This window comes from Sander lucioperca, chromosome 6 (genome assembly GCF_008315115.2).
Source record: "Sander lucioperca isolate FBNREF2018 chromosome 6, SLUC_FBN_1.2, whole genome shotgun sequence".
NCBI classification, from domain to species: domain Eukaryota; kingdom Metazoa; phylum Chordata; class Actinopteri; order Perciformes; family Percidae; genus Sander; species Sander lucioperca.
In genome coordinates, this window is record NC_050178.1 from 7442871 (window position 1) to 7458754 (window position 15884).

At 39.4% G+C, this 15884-nt stretch overlaps 1 protein-coding gene across 2 annotated transcripts in view; it reads right to left on the bottom strand.

Moving 5' to 3' along the window:
* Window positions 1-292: 292 nt before the first annotated feature.
* poc1a (POC1 centriolar protein A) overlaps window positions 293-15884 on the bottom strand; it is a 40496-nt gene continuing 24904 nt past the window's right edge. The window contains exons 10-12 of one of the 2 annotated variants that reach the window (XM_036002326.1): window positions 11680-11770; window positions 11492-11646; window positions 293-1700 (exon numbers count right to left, since the gene is read on the bottom strand). In XM_036002326.1, the coding sequence (XP_035858219.1) occupies window positions 1590-1700; window positions 11492-11646; window positions 11680-11770 (357 nt within the window). In that variant the 3' untranslated portion in view covers window positions 293-1589. Of the gene's footprint in view, window positions 1701-11491; window positions 11771-15884 lie in introns of both variants that reach the window. The other variant, XM_031302071.2, reaches the window with a different exon arrangement.

Genomic DNA, 15884 nt, shown 5'->3' on the forward strand with positions numbered 1-15884 from the left:
ATTTTCATTGAAGCTTCTAAAAATAAAAAGTAATGATCTAGCATCAGTGGTCAGGTTACGTAAATTACTCAGGGGGTGAAACATAAGAATTTTGGGACACAAGCAGGGCAGGCGTATTTAGCTGCCCCTACATGTTTTGTAATAAATCAATCCTCACTCAAAATCTGTAATCCGGTGACATCATCGATTTGGCAATGATTATGAAAACAAACTCTTTTACTTGTTACACAAACAGAGCTCAGTGTTGTGAAATAGCAACCGGAATCGTTATCAACTAATTTCAAGTCAGAGATAAGAGTGGAAAACATTTATTAAGAAGGTACACAATAAGTTACTTTCAGTGTATAAAAGTTTCAGACACAGGATATAAAGGGACGGAACAAGTCGCTTATCTTTCCAACTGCAGTAATTACAATCAGCTGTTATGCACTAACAGAACAGAAAATCCAAACCGCACCATCATTTTAACTTAAAGTATAAGACTGTCTTTGTTTTAACATTTTGTTTCATTGTCAACAGTCCAGTAAGAAGACCAAAACCAACAATGTCTTTATCTCTCAATACTTTCTGACCTTCCTACCCCGTCTGTTGCTCTCAGCTGTAAGCCCATTCGTTCCACAACGTAAAATCTTTAAAAATAGGACACAATTATATAATTTCACAAAAAAAAAGGCAAAATAAGTTCCTTTTTTTTTTTTGCAAAAATTACTCAAAAAGAAGAAAACAGTTGGAAGAAAACATTTGTTGAAGAAGATTTTCAGGACGGCATTAACACTCATTTGCTGCACAAGTGAGTGTTTACTAATGATGCAACAATTTAACTTCTCTCCTGATACCGATACTTCCGCTCAGGCTATCTGTCACTACAGAGTACAGGTCTGACACCAGTCCTCTTTTTCCTTTACACAATAAAGGCACCCTGTTGGCTCTGCAGCAAGTGTTTAGTTAGCTGATTTAAATCAGTGCCTCTACTAATGATGGCAGGTGAACAAACATTAAGTATATGTGGACAGCAAACTTTGTAAATATGGTCAAATTCAGGTTCCTATTTTAATAACTTTATGTGCAACTAAAACAATAATGGACATGTTGGTTTTGTAAACTGTTTACAGTATATGTGCTTTTTGATGAAAAGCAGCATTTTATGCGCACAAATAGAGTTAAAAACGTAGTGTAGTGCAAAGGCAAATACGAAAGTCTCTTGCATGTGTCTACACTTTTGTACAGGCAATCCTCGTGGGCGCACACTCACACACCGACTCACACAGTGACTAGTAGCAGCAGGTCCTTCGTCAGCAGAAAAGGGACTGCTCTCTCAGCACTCTTGTAGAAGAACAACTTCTCTAATCAACAACTTCACTTCTGATATCTCTTTGTTAAATAACCAGACACAGTACTTCAGCAGTAAGGCTCAGTGTGCATTTAAAGTCCAGTCAGGAAAACGGTTCAGGACTGTGTGCAAGATTGCACATTTTAAGTGTGATTTTACAACAACGAGAGAGTGCTGTTTACATGTTTCTGTTATTGGTGTTGGTGTGACCCCTTTCCCCCTCACACCACTGCTCAACCTTTCCCTGGTGCCGCCATCTTCAGGCCTCCTCTCGTCTCTGGAGATGTAGGCCGATCTCCATTTGGTTCTCCAAACACTCCTTGAGCTTGTCCTCTGTAAGTGTCAACCGCTGCTCCAAGATCGAAACCGTCTGGATGGAGGGAACAAGAGGAGAGGGACCAGACAAAGAAAGAAAAGGGGGAAGGAAGGAGATGGATAAGAGAGAAAGAGCATGTTAGAGAGGGCTGTATAGCATCAGCTTGACAGTAATGACTATATAATGGCTGTGTTTGTGTGTGTGAAAGAAGCAGTTCTGTGTGTGTTTGAGACAGATGTTGTGCATGCAAGACAATCCAGCTGATTATCATAGAGAGATCTGCTGCCTGAGCCGAAAACACCAGAGTTTCTGTGTCTGGCACGCACCCTCTCTTGTTCTCCCTCTCACACAGTTGCATAAACACACTTACGCACACAGAGAATACAAGAAGGTCGCTCTCCGAAACAGGACGGCCATGTGTGGGTAGTGAGATCACAGTGTGACATACTTTTCCTCTCAACATCCTCCAACAGTAACAGTATTTGTTGTGCATTTATGTCATCTGGGCCTGTTTATTAGGAGCCTCCAGGTGTAATTTTACCATCTGAATGAACCGATTACTGAGGATAGAGCTGGCTTTTCTATCTTTTATTGTATGTGAGCTTCAGCAGGCACATTAAAGCAATAACTTAATCTGCCTTTTATCATCTAAAACAAATAGAAAGAGGATTCATGTCCAGACAAAAAAAATATTCCTTCACGGTTCTAACAAGAACCAAGAGAACTGAGAAAAATACTACAATTCTTAAATCTTTATAGTGGCTGCCAGTTAACTTAATTGCTTAACAGCGTTTGGTTAAAAATGTTTTTTTTTAATATGTTTGAAGAGTATAATCCCAGTTAATTACCTAAAAATGTAGATGCTGCAAAGTCTTTAGTTTAGATAACTTGAAAGTTATAAAATAGACAAACTTGGGAAATAATGCTGTGGAAATCACTGTTTACAGTAGTTGATATTGTCAAAGAGTTGTTAGCAACCTTTGGACGATAAATGCAGTTTCAGATCTATCTACTGCACTTTTATTCCCTCAAACTGCATTATTCACACCAGGCACGTAAACTTGAGTTGCATTGCTCAAGTTGAAATATTTGAATCTTACACGGATACACGAATGACACAAATTTTGTGTGTTCGATTCATTCGCCTCGCCCACCCCAAATTTGCATCTATTCATTGGCTTTGTATGTAATCGCGCATCGCAATCCACAAGAAATTTGGGTGGTGAACACACCACTAGTCTATAATCTGTCAGTATCTATAATATTTTTTTCTGTTTACATTTTTTATTTCTTAAAGTGGCCATATTATGCTCATTTTCAGGTTCATAATTGTGTTTTGAGGTTGTACCAGAATAGGTTTACATGGTTTAATTTTCAAAAAACACCATATTTTTGTTGTACTGCACATTGCTGCAGCTCCTCTTTTCACCCTGTGTTCAGGTCTCTGTTTTAGCTACAGAGTGAGACCTCTCACTGCTGTAACATCTTTGTTGGCAGTCACACATGTGCAGTAGCTAGGTAAGATCACATCATCTAGCTGTTTGTTTCTACAACTTCAGTAGTACAAGGCAGGATTAGCCGGGAGACTTCTTCTAAACGAGGGCACACTTCCAACTTTGCGTGGAATACCTGCAGAATAGGGACATGTAAGTAGTTTTTTTTGTAGATTATGGTGAACTTGTGTGTTTTGTAGCAGTGTTTTGCCATTCAGAACGAGCTAGCATGCTACGGTTGGCCACCTCGTTTCGGCTAGTGACGTAAAAAGTCGTGCCGATTTTGAACAGCTCACCCAGAGACTGAAGGCAGGACACATTCAGAAACCGTATCTCACTCTAAACAGCATGGGTGGATTTTTTTCAAAGTTTGTATGAGTGTGGAAGCACCAGAGACACAAAATAACACCCCAAATCCCAGAAAAAGTGATTTTTTCATAATATGGGCACTTTAACATTATGTAAAGCACTCTAAGGGCCCTATCTTGCACCCAGCGCAATTAACTTTGTACACCGATGCATGTATCATTCCTATTTTGCACCCAATGCACAGCGGACTTTTCCTTCCACAGACTCACGTCGGTAAATTAGGGAATGAACTTGCGCTCCCAGGGGCAGTTCACCAAAAAGAGGAGGCGTGTTCTGGCGCAAACGTTCCCTAGTGCTATTTTGCAGTTTCAGAAAACAATTCCGCCACAGACCAGGAAAAACCTAGTCTAAAGTCAGTGGCACGTTATTCAGATGCTATTTTAAGGGCGCATGCTTGGCCGTAATGTAGAGTGTGCACACCGTTTCTCTCATCTCACAGACCCAGCAGTTCCCATTTTTGCAAACCATACATAAATACAAGGAAAAATATGACCTTGTTTTACACAACATTTCCATGAATCATGGATGTGTTGATGACATAAATGAGGAAATATTAGAGGACTTAAGGAGATGTGATGTTGAACTGCATGTGCCGAAGCCACTTAACCCAAATGCCCCAGCAGCAGCACGGGAGAGGAGAGGCCGAAGAGCTGCATCGTCTATAGTGAGGTAATCTCGGTCTAATGTTAGACTACATTGCAAAAATATCACCATGCATTCATAACCTCGTGATTCAGTGAGAGTGAGCCCAAAACATCAGAAAGTATGTTTTTGTGACATTTCTTTATTTACATTTTGTCAAAAAGAAAAATCAATAGCAAACGTCTGTCTCCTCGGCTGTAAACCGCTCCTGGCGTGCGCCCATGGATGTATTAAGAGCGTGCGCCCAGCAAATACGCCATTATAATAGCAATCCGCCATGGAACAAGCGCGCCTGCTTTTAAAGGGAATGTGAGATAACTAGGGCTGCCACCTTTTAGTCGATTAGTCGACTAATCGGTCGTTTTGGTCTTAGTCGACTAAGATTTCTTTAGTTGATAAGTAATTTTTTATGCTTATTCATGCTTAATTACTCATTTCCAAGAAACGTATGGGCACATTTCTGGTAAACACAAGATTTAAAGTGGTGCTTTTGCAGGATTAATTGTGGAGAAAGTCAGTTTTACAGATGGTTAATTAACTACATTTATATTGTGCTTTTCTAGTCTTAACCACCTCTCAAAGAGCACAGCTCTGTCGATTACATCAACTAATCAATTAATCGACAAAATCATATAAGTGTTAGTCGACTAAGAATTTCTTTAGTCGAGGACAGCCCTAGAGATAACGCTCTGATTGGTTTATTGCACGTTACGAACAAACCACACCTATGAGTAATGTAGCTACTTCAGACCAACCCATTTTAGATTTGCGTCGGGCGCAAGACCCGAGATCCGCCCACAAAGCTACTTGCGTTTGGTGTTTGATACTTGCATTTCAGATCGTTAAAATAGGGTCCTAAATGTCCTTTGTTTGAAAGGTGCTATACCCAGACAAACTCACCTTGGCTTGCAATCATAACTATGTAGCCAACATCATCACACAACGTTATAGGTCTAAATTGTTGATTGATACCTCCTTGGCTTTGACTTTTATTATAATCTAATCATTAAATACATATGTGAGGTGAAGTAAAACATTAATGAGTTGTGCTAATCCAAATGAAAAAAGAACCAAGTTAAAAAAGAAAAAAAGAAAAAGATGCAAGAAGATGACAGAAATTTGAATGAATCTTCTTCTGGAAACACTAAAGTGGCGACAGTTCCCTCTGAATCTCTGACAATTGTTTACGGAGCTAATGTTGCCTGGTGACAAACCCAATCCCAGCTAATAAGCATTTTTGGACAGCAGTGCTTGGCAACCTAGATTTGGTTCAGGCCAGTAACAATCAAACGGTAAACATGTTTCCCCCTCGACAGACGAGCCTCTCTAGATTTGGGCCAGCGGGTGAAAGATATGTCAACATGTCTTGACCTGTAATTTCATGTCCCTTCCTGTGCCAGCGAGTGTTATTTTGAAATTGCTAGAAAGTAGCACAGAGATAAGTCATTTATCAAAATATAACCAGCTGTGTGTGAGGCATTTGATAGAGAGATGGAAATGAAAAAAAAAATGATTTACCAATTTAGTTTACCTCAAAAGTTTCATTGAGAAATAACCTGATGCTGGAAAATTGTCATTAAATTTCTAAATACTACTTGATTAGTTGACTTTTTTCCAGTATAATTGTCGCTTCACAGATTAACCCTATCCTGCAGAATTTCTTAAGGTCTGATGAAAACCCAAAACATATGTATATGTCGTCATTATTTTTCATTTTGTCTATGAATACGACCAACTTGTTAACTCATTGATGGCAGGGTGGCAGCCCTAGACTCTTAAATCCCTTTGATTCCAATTTGAAAAGACTGAGAGCAAGAAACAATGGGAATAAAATGAAAAATGGGCAGCAATACAGCTTGAACATGGTTATTGGCTATCGAGGTCCTGCGTTTGACGCCACAGTGCCACACAAACAAACACATACAACCAGGCATGAACAATCAAACGCGTAATGATGAAGGAATTGATAAAGACTGTTAAATCCCTTAGATTAAATCCCTTAGATGATCTCATACTCAGCACACACCATTGACTTCAACAATGTGTGGGCGAGTGGTGTTTTCTTTTGGGTCATCAAACTAGATAACATCTCCTGCTATTTCATGCATCATGGGAAAGAAAGGGCATGTATTTCCTCTGTCTCTCCCTCTGCCTGTCTCCGTTTTCTAGATCAATACCACCCTGTATTTTTTACCAACCTGATATGGCTCCCCAGTACTCAGCCCGGCCAACTATGGGTGTTTGTGTGTGTTTGATTCTGCACATGTCCCCAGGCAGCTGCAACATTATATGGGCATATAGTTTTCATCTGGAGTAGAAACCAAATCTTTATGCTCCTAAAAATAGAGCAAGCTGTTTTTCTTTTCTCTGCAGAACACATTATACTCTCCATCGCCCTGAGCATTACTGGCCTCTGTTACAAAGTCTCATAGCTTTGGTATGACCCACACTCGAATAGTCTGAAGACAAAGAAAGGCAAACTGGTGCTGGGTAAAGGTGGCAAAGGCAGCTCTTTTCTTCAAATGTAGCTAGCTGATGTGTGTTAATAAATATGCCACTAGTGGTATTAGCGACCCCATAAAATCATTGTGGAACTGGTGAAAAACTAATGAAAAAAGCACACACAAATACACACATAGAATGGTGGTGTGAATAAGTCCACTGACCAATATCACCAATATAAACGGAATGTGTGTAGAACAAGCACTGCTGCGGTGTTAGCATCCATAACCAGATTAAAAGACATCGTATTGGCAAAAAGCCAATAAAAAGCCAGACAGTCATTAGTTACAAGCCTCAGACTAGTGTTAAGGTTGGCTCTTTGCCATAGCATGCTAACAGGATAACTTACAGGTTATTTTTTTTTTACTTAACCTCTCCTGAAAATGACCACTTGAAAACGTAATGAAGGATTTTATATGTTTTACAAGATATAATGGCAAAAATTCAGAGGAAAAAATATTAGTTTTGAGCACTGCTCCTAAAAACAATTTTTTTTACCTTCAACATCAAGCCACATTACATAACACAGGAAAGTTGGTGTCCCTGACTCTGCCTCAGCGCAATGTGCTGCAGTACTGTAGGTGGAAGTGAGTCTGAGCGGTTGTAATTTAGTGAGTCATTTTTTTCGGTAGTTATTCCGTAATATATTGAAACCAACATGTTTGTATTGTTACCAAATATAAGAACAGACAAGAAGCCTTTTCCCCTACCGATTTTAGACTTTCAGAGGTTATAATGATTTGTAAATAGTATGTATCATGAAAGTGCCTTGTTGGTATTTTAAGTTACCATATTTCTCAGAATTATGGTGAGTTATCTTTCTTTCTATGTTCCTTCCTCTACAGCTCAGAGGGAAAGTAAATTAACTGTCCTCGGTGCAATTTTGTTGCAGTGTTTCATTCTCCCAGAGCAACACTATAAATCTATCCAATTCCTCAGAATCTCAAACACTGTGGTGAAAACTTTGCAATTCTTCAAAGAGCGTGGAGTTTTTTTTGTGATTGTTGCGGGCAAAAAGCCTTGATTATGTGGCACGTTTTCTTAAAAAATGTGATGGAATATGCGGGATATTTATGCAATTTTATGTGATGAGATTGCGGGAATTTGCAAAAATTGCGGGAACTTGCAAAAATTGCGGGAACTTGCAAAAACTGCGGTTTCATCATGGCTTCATCGCGGGGTTTGCAGCTTTTCGATGATGTTCACATCGCGTAATTACGTCACTTCATAACGTCACTTCATAACGTTCCCATGGCAACAGGGGAAAATGACTGCTCTTGTGTGAAGTAAACGCAACATTTTTCAACTTTCTGCTAAGATATATGTGACTTTTTTGCAACAAAAATGCGGGGATTATGAAATCATACAAGCCCCGCATATTTTGCGCAGAAATCGGCAATTTATGTGGTGAAAGTGCGGCCCCCGCATAAATATGCAGACTTTGGCTGATTATGCATTGAATTATGCGAATGCATAATCACGTTTTTCTGGAGGGACTGGAAAGTTAACAAATCTTCTCACCTTCATTCAAGATTTGTCATAATTAAGAGGAAGAGTGTGTAAGAAAGGGACAAGTTGGGGGCTGCAGGCTTAGTGTAAAGGACATGTAAGAGCGATGAATTATCAAAAAGAGGGAGAGGAAAAAGAAAGGGTTTGGGGGTGTTGATGTTTGGGAAGGGGAATGGGGGGGCAGACAAGTGAAAAACAGCTAACACAGCAAACTGTGGCTTTGGAAGCTTCAGTCTAATGTTAAATAATTCATCATCTTCCCTCTCAGTCTCCTCGATTATTAGAGTTACAAAGAGCTGTATAGTGAAAAATAATGCTGGGGAAAAGACTTATAATGGAGAAGGAATATAGTACAGAAATAAATAATGCCGCTTTGTCAGCCTAATCTTTAGAGGATGGCAGGGCATTGATTTAAATCTCAATGTTAGCCAGCCAATCTCAAGTTGAACAGAAATTAGATCAAGAGTGTCAGCCCATTCTACTCACATCTTGTCGTGCATTGTAAAACAGAGTGCATTTTGGGGTTAAACTGCAAACTTAACTGGGTTGAGCCTGTCTAGCGTGAGCCAAGCATCAGATGTCTGAATATGTACTTCCGTTGATTCAGACTATACATTATATTTTTTACACCATAATGCAGATCACATGTAACTAGCAGTTGTCTGAATATTATTATTACATGTCATTTAGCTGACGCTTTTATACAAAGCGACTTACAATTGCTATATACATCAGAGGCCGCACGCCTCTGGAGCAACTAGGGGTTAAGTGTCTTGCTCAGGGACACATTGGTTGATGTATCGCAGTGGGAATCGAACCCAGGTCTCCCACACCAAAGGCATGTGTCATCACCACCCCATTACTGTTTTGTAACTTTTTTTAAAACTCTCATCAACAAGCTATGTTGTTGTACCTCAGCAAGTGAGAACACTGAAAAGGTTTGTTGAAGCCTGTAGCTGTGCTATTGGCTGCATTCTTACGGAATTTTATGCCAACTTTAAGATTATTCAGTTTCACGTCCCATTCAGGTGGGAAATTAAAGGCGCAAAAATTACTTTTACATTTAGTACATTTTAGTCACCAAGACTCATTGTGTGTATCCTTGAGGTCTAACAAATATATTAAATGCATGTCATGCCTCATAAAACATTTGCAAAGACAATTGTTAAACCTGTGTTTCTGTAAATCGATTTTCACAAGCCAGTCTTCTTCCCTGCCTATGTTGGGGTACTGTAGCTTTTCTTGGTGCATTACTGCCCCCGGTAGATCAAGGGATAAATGTGGAGCTATTGGGAGGACTGTGAATTGCATCACCCACAGTGCACGCATGAGACTAACATGGACTTACTGGATTGACAATGCTGGAAGTCACTGCAAAGCCAAATGGAGAGAACAATGTTTTTCAATGACAGCCTTAAGACGCATCGCTAATAGCTGCACTACTCTCTCACTTTCTGTTTGTTTCTAATCATTTATCTTTTCTGCCACACACACACACACACACACACACACACACAATCTCCCTGCTCTCTCCCCTTATTCAACTCCCCCAATCTCTCTGTCCTCTTGTTGCCTGTTTTTCTCTTCTACCTCACCATACTCAAACATATTCCTTAGTACAATTGTCACTGTAGATAAATTAATTGTTATACCCAGGCAAAAAAAAAAACTCTCTCCTTTCCTGCTTTTTATGGGTGTATTTGTGGCCAAATCCTCCACTGTTTATTTGAACCATTATCCAGTGGTATTGTTTCTAACAACGATAAAAAAAGGTGGGCTTATATATTTTGAAGGAAGAAACGGCACATAATATCTCATCTCATATTTGTGGGAAGTATAGTTTATAAGCATAACATGCACACATCCTCAAATCAATACAACATGAGTTTTGGTATTTGATTAAAAATAAATGGGTCTTAGATGTTGCCCCGAGATTACATATCTAAGAACCAGGTCTGTTTACGGTGCAACATCATCTGGTGATTCTTACAACAAGCTCAAACTAAATAATTAGGAGAAAATGTGCAGCAATTACAGTATAATGGTAAATAATGTCCATAAACCATTTTAATTAAACACTCCCCAGCCTTTAGACGCATTTAGATCGACAAGAGATAAAGGTTTAATGTGATTATATCAGAAAAAAACAAATCAGTAATTCTTTCCAGTATCTGACATCCAGATGTTTCACAATTCCCAGGGATTATGGCTTTTAATCATCTACAGAAAGTGATATTTTACTGTATCTTAACACTGAGAGGAAAACAGAAAAGTAGATAATAAATTAGATAGGTGTTAGCATCACCTAGCAATGAGGTGTGGTCTGATGCAGAGCCGCCAGTGGCTGCAGCCTCAGGCTTTGCCAAGGAGCTTTACAGCAACAAAATGATGGAATTGCTGTCCATTGCATTTAGGTTTACAACACTGATTAATAGAAGTTGCAAATTCAACTGTTGCAGCCACTTAATTTCATACTGGACAAGTTGGCTAAAGGGACTAAGTTGCACTTTCCTTCAGGTTTGCACCAGTTGAGCCTCAAACTACAGCAGTTATTCCAGGTCTCTCAGTATCCATCACTGATCACATCTATGAAGCTAAACAAATGCACACAACAATAAAAATGACTAAATTGATACGAAGCAGACCATTGGATCTTAACTCATGACTTTTCTTTTCTGTTTTTATTCGAGAGTCTGTTTTTAGTCCTGCAGGCTCTGGTTTTAATCTGGCTTCGTCAGGACAGTTTTTCTGTCCTAGGATTTTACCAAGTTAACTGGTGAAGTGGCACAAATGTGTGAATTTCATACTATAACAGACAACAAATGATTGTACAATACTGTGTAAAATAAGAAACCTATGTTGCAATGACTGTAAGCTGCTACTCTGGTGTGTTTCATATGCGGTGTATACAGGATTAAACTTAATATTATAAATAAAAGCAACATAGATTTTGTCCAAGGTAACTCCCTTTGGACAGTACCAGTGTTTTCCACCTTCTGTAGAGGACGGTTGCCAATGAAATACTGAAATGTAACTATGAATGTGAGGAATAAAATGGACCACAGACACACACACACACACACACACACACACACACACACACACACACACACACACACACACACACACACACACCTGTGTAGAGTCAATGTGCCAGTCACCAAACATCATGGAAAAAGTTTTTTTTAATATTTCTGTGTTGCAGAAACCATCTCTGGCCTGGAGGTTATAAGTAAAGGAAGCTTTTTTTCTGAACAGTGTGAGTGGGTGGCACAGCCAAAGCACAATGCAAGCTGCTTGTCATGAGAGATTAACACATCTTCTGCTTACCTGAGTGAGAATATCCAGTTGACCTATGATGTGTTCCAGGGTGCTGGCTAGACCAGGGGGGACCCCTCCATCTGAGAACTGGGACTGTGCTTGAACCTGGGATGAATGCTGTGGTAAACCCCGGGTCTGTGTCTGGTGGGTGGAGGAGGAACTTGTGCTGAGGTGTCTGTGAGTGTGGGATTGAGACGCTTTGCTGTGGCTGCCACTGCGACTGGCGCTCTGAGTGTGGGCAGCAGTGTGGGAGTCCTGTCCGGTAAAATGTTCTGTTGGTTCAGAAGCCTAAAAACAGAGGAAGGAGGGTGAAGAGTTGTTAGAAACTCTGATGGTCTCTGATGTGCTTCAAATAACATACTGTATAGTGTAGAGAAACTGAAATGTGAGTGTTTAAAAACTGACTTTTTATCTAGCTAGCAAATAATGTAATGTTTTGTTTTGTTTGGAATTCTACAGGCTAACTGACTGTTTAATAAGGGTGGGGGAAAAATCGATTCACGTTTGTATCGGGATATTTTTGCGACCATTTTTAAAATCCATTATTTTCCCTAGACTATTTTTTTTAACCAATGATTCACCTAAAAATTTTCTTTTTATGGTACCGCCGACGGCGATTACATCATAACCGCTTCCAGCAAAAGAGACTGAAAGCAGAAAATGCAGATAATACATGTTACGTACTTCTTTACAAATGAAATAAATGTTAGACTGACTTGTGATGTGCATTGTTTTTAGAAAGCAATTCTTTTTTAGAAATGTCTCATGATATACTGCCTATAAAAGTTTATTATTCAACTTTAGTTTTTGTCAAAAAAGGAAAATAAAATCGCAATACCCAATACTATCGAATCGCAATAAATGAAAATCGCAATACAAATCAAATTGGCACCCATGTATCGTGAAAGAATCAAATTGGGACTAAAGCATATCGCCCCAGCCCTTCTTTTAAGCTAGCTAGCAAACAATGAAATGTTTTGTTAAACAGGAATTTTGTGTTGTGTAGGAATTTCTCCCATCTAGCGTTGAGATCATATATCGCAATCAACTCTATCACACCACGCAGTTCAAAATATGTATTAGAACTTTGGTAGCCTTCACGCTTCAAAAAGCCGGTCCCTTGCTCTTTTCAATATACTTTTTCTTTTTCTGGGCGAAGAAGAAGACTCCTGTTCCTGAAATTTGGATTTTGAATACGTATGGTCCTCCATGTTTTCTTCTTCAAACTTGCCGGGGCCGGAAATGTTTTGTTTAGAATTAGCTACAGGCTAACTAGCTAGCTAGCAAACATTTAAATGTTTTGTTTAGAATTAGCTACAGACTAACTAGCTAGCTAGCAAACATTTAAATGTTTTGTTTAGAATTAGCTACAGGCTAACTAGCTAGCTATCAAACAATGAATTTTTGTTAAGGAATAACTACAGGCTAAAGCATGTCTGCTACAGGCTAAAGTATGTCCGAGTCTTGTGGACAGATGAGCTGGGACTCAGTTGCCTTCTTGTCGTAACAGTTAATGATCGATTAACAAGGGTCGGCTATCGGTCAGAAAAAAAATCTAAATTAGCGTCCCTAAAAGAATCTACACTGACTTTGCTTGAATGAATTTTGTTTCTGTAGAGGAACCTTTTAGACATACTTCAGAAGGGCTATGGAGTCAAAAGAGGGAAACTGTTGACTCTCTCTTTCTCACACACACACACACACACAGACGTCTCTCCATCACCTAGTCTATGTGACTAAAAACTGTGTGCACCCATCTATAAGTTTCTTCATATTTCTGTTAGTCTCCACAGACCTCTGTCTATTTGTCTGTTTTACTCATGAAATCTATTCACACTCAGCTATGCATGTTCAAGACAGCGCTGTCAAACTGTGTTGTTCCTAAACGAAGCCGGATGAATGGAGCTGTCACCAGGCTCTACACATTTGCCACAGATGGGGGTAATACATACTGCTACAATACAATGGGCAGTGAGTCCCTCCAGTCATATACAATGGGCTATGAGATGTTCCGTGATGTTTTTTTTTTTATCTGTTCCTGCTTCAGTTCTAGGGTTGGGTACCGAAACCCGGTTCCACTATGGAACCGGTTCCTACGCAACCGGTAGGAATCGGACCGGATTAGAACGCAAAATTTGGTTCCTCATGTCGGCTCCACTTAATGTGTCGACTGAAATATTTTCCCGGACGTAAAAATATCACACTTTCTCTGTAGTCTACAGTTAGCTAGCTACCGTAAATGTAGCCTACTTTTAAAACGCCATATTTTCCCTCTGGGCTCACCAAAAAAAAAAAAAAAAAAAAAACTCTATAAAAGAGTCTTTTCTTTCATTTTTCAAGAATTGGTTTAGGAATCGGAATCGTTTTAAAAGTAAGTACAATGCCCAACCCTATTCAGTTCTGACAACTTAAAACAAAAAAGATAGAACATAAGTTTCACGGAAAGACATTTTACTTTAAAAGAATAAAACAAGAAGTTGGCTGTAGGGAAGCCAGCACTGCAAGAAAGTGTAAGATGTGAAAAGGATATCACACAGCCAGAATCAATTGCAATTGCTCATAAGGAAAATGTCAGAAGAGGAACTTAATGCCCTTCAGCATATTGCCACCAACTTCTAGTCGGTTCAGTACTCAATGTGCTCTCAATACATTATATGGTGCATGCCTAGACTCAGCAAAAGACGGGTTATTTTTAATACAGAGGAAAGAAACTGTCCTATTATTCAGCATGTTTTTTGCTAAAACAAAAAATCAAAATTAACCTGTGACATTTGTGTTTGTGCAGCATAACCGTATATCTATCACCAATGTAGATATTGTCCGACCTTAAATAGTCTAATAATAAATAGATGAAATAATTTCAATGAGTTTTTGGCAGATGACCACTTTTTGGCACGACACCGGTAGCCAGTGAACCGCAATCAAGGAGCCTGCATGCGACACACACACACACACACACACACACACACACACACACACACACACTGTGCAGACAATTCAACAAGTAGATTAATGAGACATTCTGAATAGAGCAGTAGAGTGATGGAGATTCCTTCACTGCCACTGTACACAGTAATAACTTAAGGTCATAACTATGAAGGTGTTCAGGTCATGTGCTCCCATATAATGACTTGGAGGTCAAATTTTATGCTGATACAACCACACACCAAATCTATTTTTTTTTTAAACATAATAATTTTTTGGGCTTTTCTGCATTTAATTTGACAGGACAGCTAGGTGAGAAAGGGGAGAGAGAGGGGGAAGATGTGCAGGAAATCATCACAGGTCGGATTCGAACCCTGGACCTCTGAGTGAGCCAACCCGGCCACGCAGTGTCTTTTTTTTAAAGACAAAGTAAAAAGATCCAGGGACAGTGCTGTTACACGTTATCTGTTTGATCTTTTGTTGGAGGCTGTAAAAAGACAGGAAGATAGAAAGAGGCAGAGAGAAAGAAAAAGAAAGAGAGATAGATAGATATAGAGAGACAGCGAGAGGAGACAATAGAGCAGTTCTGCTTAGCCTACAAGCTCCACCAAGACTGGATTAACTCTTGTTGAAAGTACAACTTATAGCTTTGTATTAAAACAGCTGCTTAAACACACAACAAGCACTGGTCCCTATGAGAAGCCACCTAGGTCAAAATTAAATTCTTCACTTGCACATACATATATCCCGGCACTAAACACTTTCACATACATGCATACTCTCATGCATATGCATAAATATGCATGCATATATACATACATACACATAATGTGTATGAGTATGTATGTGTGTGTGCTTGAGTGTGAATATATGTATGTGTGCATAAGTATGTATGTATGTATATATGTGCGTGCTTAGTATGTGCTTGAGTATGTATGTATGTATGTATGTGTGTGTGTGTGCATGTATGTATGTATGTATGTGTGTATTAGTATGTATGTGCATGGGGTCGGAGGTTGGGGTGGATGGATGCGTCAAACAAACGTGACTTTCACCCAGGAGACCGGGAATGTGAATGTGAATAACATCTTGAAATTTGGATTTGTTGACTTGTTGTCTCACACACACACACACACACACACACACACACACACACACACACACACAAAATTGAAGTATGTGGGCTGTCTTGGTTCCCGCTGGTTGAGATTACGGAACCGTGATCTTGTTTTATCACCCCCGCTACAGTAGTTGCATTGCAGTAACATGCATTAGCTCCAAGGGCTAACTTGGCTGTTCTTTTAAATTCCTTCCTTTGTGTCTGTTTACATCCATTTAACAGCATGCTGCGTGTGATGTCTTTCGCGCATGCGCATGCATCTGTACAATAGCATGCTCAAATGTGACGTCTTTCGTGCAAGTAGGTCAGATAACCAGATAGTCTGGATCAACGATAATTCATTTACCAGATAATCGC